Source organism: Phoenix dactylifera, chromosome 14 (assembly GCF_051530095.1).
Source record: "Phoenix dactylifera cultivar Ajwa chromosome 14, Ajwa_hap1_PhDact_Kaust_v1.1, whole genome shotgun sequence".
NCBI classification, from domain to species: Eukaryota; Viridiplantae; Streptophyta; class Magnoliopsida; order Arecales; family Arecaceae; genus Phoenix; species Phoenix dactylifera.
Genome location: NC_143203.1, coordinates 16,813,751 through 16,821,650, shown reverse-complemented (window position 1 = coordinate 16,821,650; position 7,900 = coordinate 16,813,751). Strand labels below are relative to the sequence as shown.

General features: G+C 36.4%; 1 protein-coding gene across 1 annotated transcript; it reads left to right on the top strand.

The window, feature by feature from the left end:
* Nucleotides 1-608: 608 nt before the first annotated feature.
* On the top strand, nucleotides 609-1,437 carry LOC148700605 (uncharacterized). Its single transcript, XM_088707860.2, has 2 exons — nucleotides 609-1,317; nucleotides 1,424-1,437. The coding sequence occupies exons 1-2, from the start codon at nucleotides 609-611 to the stop codon at nucleotides 1,435-1,437; spliced, it is 723 nt and encodes a 240-aa protein (XP_088563986.2).
* The last annotated feature ends 6,463 nt before the right edge of the window (nucleotides 1,438-7,900 follow it).

Genomic DNA, 7,900 nt, shown 5'->3' with positions numbered 1-7,900 from the left:
GAGTCTTTTATCACCATCTCATGAAATTGAATAGTTGCATCATATATAATGAACCGGCCCCAAAGAGAAGTCATTATACAAAGTTAATGATGGGATGAAATAATGTTATTAGTATGATATTTATGATGAAATCTTGTTGCCCAAAGGCCTTGAATTCTTCATTAATATTGAACAATATCTAGTAAAATTTTATCCATTGAATAATGGTGTCTAAGAAAAGCTTGTCAAAAAGGCATACGTGCCTAAGAAAGGCTGGTACTTAAGTGAGCTTAGTGCTCCACCACCGATCTGGAGCTGATCTGGCTGTTATTCTTTGAATTTTTCTAACTAGATATATAAAGTTCATTAAATATCATACTTAATGCATTAGTTTTGTCGTAAAGGGGTAAATCATGTAAAGTTAATTTTGATTTACTCACTAAATTGCTGATGTGGGTTAGTAATTTAGATAAGGTTTTAGCGTACTTATAGCATGCATATTGATAGTAAGCATATATTTTGCAGCTTTGTTTCCGACAGTTTTTTCACAATCCACATCATGCATCCCAATACTTAATGGTTCAAATTTCTCGGAATGGAAAGAAAGACTGACATTTACTTTAGGGTGTATGGATATTGATCTGGCACTTCGTGAGGATATGCTACCTGTCCCCACGGAGGAAACTATGCCAGAGGAGAAAAAGTTGTATGAGAGGTGGGAGCGGTCAAACCGCTTAAGTCTTTTACTCATACAAAATCATATCTCCAGAAAGATAAGGAGCTCACTTCCTGATTGCAAAACTGCAAAAGAATTTTTAACAGCAGTAGAAGAGCAATTTGTGAGTTCAAAGAAAGCCCTAGCCAGCACCTTAATATCAAGGTTTGCTTCCTTAAAGTATAATGATAATGGTGGCATACGCGAGCACATTATGGAATTATGTAATATTGCTGCCCAATTAAAATCACTGGAAGTAGACATGTCAGAGACTTTTCTTGTACACTTTGTTCTTAATTCTCTGCCTATGGAGTATGCACCATTTAAGATCTCATGCAATACGCATACAGAAAAATGGATTATGAATCAACTTCTAGCCATGTGTGTTGATGAGGAGCAGAGAATAAAACAAGAGAGGCAAGTGAGTGTTTATCTCACCTCTCATAAGGGAAAAGGACATAAAGAGGTCAGCGGTACTAGTTATCATATTCCTATCAAGAAGAAGAAAATGAAAGTGTCAGCTAAAATGACTGACAAAAAGCAAATAAAGTGCTTCTTCTGTAGGAAACAGGGACATTTGAAAAAGGACTGCACTAAGTACAAAAAATGGCTCGAAAAGAAAGGTACTTTTCTTCCTTAGTGTGTTATGAATCAAATTTTATTGATGTACCTCATAACACATGGTGGATTGACTCTGGTGCTACTATCCATATATGTAAAACTTTGCAGGGATTATTGAATAAAAGAATTCCAACGGAAAGTGAACGAAGCATCATAATGAAAAATAAGATGTGTTCACATGTGGAAGCTGTTGGAATATTCAAATTGACCTTAAAGACTAGCCATATTTTGTGTCTAGAAAATACCTTCTATGTACCTAGATTTTCAAGAAAATTGATATCTGTTTCTAAATTTACTTCCTTTGGATATACCGTTTCATTTGGACGGTCATTTGTAAACTTTTTCTTGAATAATATTATTGTTGGTAATTGCTTGTTAGAGGATGGTTTATTCAAATTAGACCTTGATACATCCTTTGAGCTATCCCTTTTATCCCTGCAAAATAAAAATCATTATGGATTAAAACGTAGCATGATAAATGAAAATTCTTCTATGTTATGGCACCGAAGATTAGGCCATATCTCCATAAAATGAATCAAGAGATTAGTAAATGATGGAATTTTACCAACTCTTGACTATGGTGATTTTGAAACTTGTTTAGACTGCATCAAGGGAAAGCAGACTAACAAGTTTAAGAAAGATAATATAAGAAGCACAAATTTATTGGATGTCATACATACAGATATATGTGGGCCCTTTTCGACCCCATGTTTTACTGGTCATAAATATTTTATCACCTTTATTGATGATTACTCATGTTATAAGTATCTCTACTTGTTGTATGACAAGGCTGAGACATTAAATGCCTTTAAGCTTTTCAAAACAGAGGTAGAGTTACAACTTGATAAAAAGATTAAAATTGTGAGATCAGATAGAGGTGGTGAATACTACGATAGGTATACTGAAACTGGACAACATTTAGGTCCATTTGCTTGATTTCTTCAAGAGCAAGGTATAGTTGCACAATACACTATGCCTGGTACTCCTGATCAAAATGGAGTTGCGGAAAGAAGAAACCGAACATTAATGGAGATGGTAAGAAGTATGATTAGTCACTCAACTCTCCCAATTTTTCTGTGGGGTGATGCCTTAAAAACCGCTGCGTATATTCTAAACAGGGTTCCTACTACAGCTGTCCCAAAAATACCCTATGAAGTTTGGACAGGTAGGAAACCTAGTTTAAGACATCTACATATTTGGGGGTGTCAAGTTGAGGCAAGGGTGTACAACCCACAAGAGAAAAAGTTGGACTTTAGAACCATTAGTTGTTATTTTATTGGTTATCCAGAAAAGTCCAAGGGATACAGATTTTATTGTCCTAATCATACTTTAAGGATTGTGGAGACAAGAAATGCTAGATTTCTTGAAAATGAGCAAATCAGTGGAAGTATAAAATCTCAAAAAATTAATTTTTAGGAAAAGCAAACTCCGTATATTGTGCAAGATTCAAATAAGCAGCCAATGATTCCTCCACCTATCATTAATAATGATTTAGAGGAGGATGAGTCTACTATTAATGATCCACTTGAATCTGTGCCAATTATCACTGAGAATGTTGCTCCTCCACCTATAGAACCAGTGGATCAAGAAGTGACTTTAAGAAGGTCATCAAGGGTAAGGAGATCTCCAATTCCACCAGATTATATAGTATACCTTCAAGAAAGCGATTATGACATAGGGGATATAGATGATCCAATAAATTTCTCACAAGCCATAAATTCAGTAAATTTCTCCAAATGGCTAGATGTTATGAAAGATGAGATAGATTCTATGGCTAAAAACAATGTTTGGAATCTAGTTGAACTACCTCCTGGGGCTACTGCAGTACGCTGCAAATGGGTTTTTAAAACCAAAAGAGACTCCAAGGGCAAGGTAGAGCGACATAAGGCCAGACTTGTTGCCAAAGGATTTACTCAAAAGGAGGGTATTGATTATCATGAGACCTTCTCTCCAGTTTCAAAGAAAGACTCTTTAAGGATAATTATGGCTTTGGTGGCTCATTTTGACTTAGAACTGCACCAAATGGATGTGAGAACTGCATTTCTTAATGGAGATTTAGAGAAAGAAGTTTACATAAAACAACCTGAAGGTTTTGTTTCAAAAGGTCAGAGTCAAAAAGTTTGCAAGCTAAATAAGTCTATATATGGACTCAAGCAATCATCCCGATAGTAGTATCTAAGTTCAATAATGTCATTTCTACATTTGGCTTTGTAGAAAACGTTGTTGATAGATGTATTTATCTTAAGATCAGTGGAAGTCGATTTATTTTTCTAGTCCTATATGTAGATGACATTTTGCTTGCTAGTAGTGATTTGGCATTGCTTAGAGAGACTAAGCAATTTCTCTCCAGTAATTTTGATATGAAGGATATGGGTGAAGCCTCATATGTTATCGGCATTGAGGTTCATAGAGATAGATCTAAGGAAAAAGTTTGTCTATCTCAAAAAGCCTACATTAAGAAAATGTTGGAGAGATTTGGTATGGAAAATTCCAAACTAAGCCCAGTGCCTATTACTAAAGGTGAAAAGTTGAGCCAATCACAATCTCCGAGGAATGAAATTGAAAGGGAGCATATGAAAGCATTTCCATATGCTTCACTAATTGAGACTTTGAGTAAGTCTGTACCAGACCTGATATAGCATATGTTGTGGGATTACTGGGGAGATTTCAAGCTAATCCAGGAATAGAACATTGGAGAGGTGCAAGGAAAGTATTGAGATATCTTCAAGGGACTCAAGATCATATGCTCACATACAACAAATCCGATCTCTTGGAAATAGTTAGATACTCAGACTCAGACTTTGCGGGATGTCTAGATAGTAGAAAGTCAACATCAGGTTATATCTTTCTACTAGCTGGTGGTGCAGTCTCGTGGAAGAGTTTGAAGCAAAAGATGACAGCTGCTTCAACAATGAAAGCTGAGTTATTAGCATAATATGATGCAGTTACACAGGCTATTTGGTTGATGAACTTTAGCACAGGCCTACAGATCGTGGACACTATTTCAAGGCCCATAAAGTTATATTGTGATAATTTAGCAGCAGTTTTCTCAATAAAGAATAACAAGATATCCAATGGAAATAAGCACATGGAGGTGAAATATCTAGTTATAAAAGAAAAATGTGATGACCATAAAGTTTCAGTTCAATACATCAATATTGTGCTTATGTTGGCAGATCCTTTGACCAAAGCAATAGCCTCGGAATCGCATAAGGAGCATGTTGGTCAAATGGGCCTTTTTTTGTATAAATTAATTGATGTATTATATTGTGCACATTTCAGATGGTTGTAAATCACATTTATTATATTTTCTGCTTTAATGAATTCATGTGGTTTATGCATATTATGGTAGCAGAAATTGTGACTAAAAAATGGATTTTATGAGAAGTTCATTCATAAGGATTTGGTTATGATGGTTTAGTAATATAGTGATCATGGAAGGTTATACGCCAATCAAATAGGTGTTATTTCCGCCATGGTTCGTATTATTATTCTCAAAGTAGTCAAACATAAAGTTTGCCCGACTTGATATCAGAATAGAAAAAATACGCGTATAAAGATTATAAAATTCAAGTGCTAAGGATATTTCACCTGTCAATATGGTCCAAATAGGAGAATGTTGGGATCCCGTCAAGTTGTGGCCCACATTGACAAATGGCATCAATATGATCCAAGTGGGAGAATGTTGGATCCCGTTTTAATTAAACCCTGATCCCGTTTAATTAGAACCCACATTTGACAAGTGTCCCTTGAATTTCGTAAATCCTGATAATCACAAGGGCATTGAGGTAATTGCATGGCAGTGAAAGGTTGCTTTGATGGGGGATAACTCTTCACGGGTGTAACTAACTACGGCGTTTGGTCCCTGGAGAGGGCTATAAATAGCCTGTTAGACCTCTTCTCTTAAACACGCATTAAGAGCTCTCTCTCCAGAAGATCTCTCGCTAATCTCTGTCCAAATCAGAGTTCAATCCAAGATGGATATAGCAACTCAAGGTATGATTTATGATTCATTAAAGTTAAGCATTCCATCATCCCATACTTATGTTTTTAAGTTTCCAACTTGCCAAAATATTCAAAAAAGACTCGGGATACTTAGTAGATACACTTGAGACACTTCCCTCCTTCTGGCAGTGAAGGGAGGTGCATTACGTTCCTTTATTTAATATAGCTTAATAATAAATGAAAACTTTTGGAGTTTGTGATGTTGATATTATAATGGAGAGCATAGAATGTGCTTTATGCATTTGAATGATGACTAAATGATTAGTTTATGGAAGTTGAATCAATTATATAAAGTATAGACTATATTATGTTCATAGCCCACAATCGTTGTTGAATGCTCGTTCAAATGTATACGTAATATATATATATATATATATATATATATATATATATATATTATCACATCCTAATCATAATGCATGTATATTCAATATTTTCTCTATCATATTTTATTGTTTGTGTCTGTATGCTATATCCATATCATGCCATCTTGCATGTTGATTCAAAAAGAGTTACTAGCGGCATTTGTAAGTGCCTCTATAAGCTAAAATGTTGTTGCTAACATATTTTTTAGTATTTTTTTAAGTATCGTCTTCATCAGGGGCGGCCCAATACATTTGGGGGTCTAAGGCAAATTCAGTAAATGAGACCTTTTTTAAAAAATAAATTTTTTTAATAAGTATAAAATACTTACAAATATGATATGGAAATAGATAGCTGTCAAGTACACTATTTCAACAAAGATGCTTGAATCTAACAAAGATAGACAAGAATCCTCTTGAATTTAATATAATTCTTGAATGGAAGCAAATAAAGTAATTACTCCAAAAGAAGGCCCATGAAACTGATTAAATAAAAAAAGATAATGCTTGGCAATACTGTTTACGATCTCAAGCAAGAGCGGAATAGGAAAAGGTTATCCCATGGCACTTAATGGTCTTAAGGTAAAGAAAAGAATTTGTCCAGAAAAGAACCTCTCTATAACCGAAATTAGGGGCATTATGGAAAATTCACTCCATTTAATTAATAAAAGTCCCATCCCACCATGTCCCCTTCAAGGGAGTACCAAAGCAGCAACTGCAACATCACAGCACAGCAGCCATTCAAACCCTCTCTCCCTCTCTCCCTCCTTTTCTCTCTCTACCACCTAGGAGGGGAGAAGAAACAGAGAGGAGAAAATTAAAAAAATCTCCACCCTCCAAGAAGTCCATCTCCAATCCCCCAATCTTTCTTCCTGATGGCACAGCTGGATCAGGAGTAATGTGAGGGAAGGAAACCAAGACCAAAACCAAAAAAGAGAAGGGATGAAAGATAAGAGTGGCTTCAGATGTGTATCAAGCCAACCAAATCCCTCCTCTCTCTTTCTCTCCACCCAAAACAAAACTACTGTCCCCAACTTCCCAAATTGCCCCTCTGCAGGCCAGAAAACTCTCCACCTCCCTTCCATCAAGGGGGAAGACTCGTAGCCGGCTCCTGTTCCTGTTTGATATGGGGCCTTTACTTCCTTTTGGTCACAGCCAGACACAAAAAACAGGGCAAGGAACCTCCCTCTCCCCCCCCCCCCCGCTCTCTCTCTCTCTCTATCTCTCTTCTCCTCTCCTCTCCTCTCCTCTCTTTATTTCATCGCAAGTCGGTGTCTTTTTGCCTTCTCCCTTCCTTCTGTCCATCTTCTCGGGAGGCCTTTCTATGGGCCGAGGCCTTAGGCGACCGCCTCGGTCGCGGTCGCCTAAGGCTCAGGCCGGCCCTGGTCTTCATACAAAAAAGTTAGCTAAAAAATATTATTAGAGTTTCTTGACCTTCTACAAGTCTCCAAAGTCTATCTAATACATAGCTGATATAGAATTAAACATATACCCATATGGGTCATCAAATAGGCTAAGGGTTCAAATCCAATTACAAGTACCATAATCAAATCACATATATCATGATTAGTTTGTGGTCAACCCGTGCTACAGTATCCTTTAATTCATGTGAGCCATAGTCCGAATCTGCTCTGATTCCATTTATGATGATTTAGGATCTCACCCAAAAACCTAACTGAAGGTGTTACTTGAGTACTTTGGTTCTGTATAAATATCCAAAGTTCACCTAGTGCATAGCTATTGTGGAGCTAAACACATGCCCGCTCGATCCTCACAGTTCAAAACCCCTCCAGGCTAGTTATTTATTTATCTACTTAATGGTTGTCATCCTGATTTTGTCTTGTGCATTAACCTGCTTCTTCTTCCTCATGCATGGTTCAGGCGCATGTGTGAGGGAGTGTTGGACTTGACATACATTGTTGAACCATTTCCTGATAGCTTTAAGTTTTTTGGATGAATTGGTTAGTTAATACGAGAAAACACAAGTCTGGAAAGGTCGAAGAAGTAGATGAAGAGCCGGTTACCACTCATATTCTACATGTTTCTTACTAAATTTCATGCTTTCCAATACAACCCATATTGATTTATGATGAGAGCACAAAAGTGCAATCGTCAGACCATCTTAATTAATATTTTAGCTAATTATTAATAATAAAATTAACTAATTAATATTTTATTTGTGCAAGTAGCCCAATCAGCTAGTTCTCCGCACTTCAAA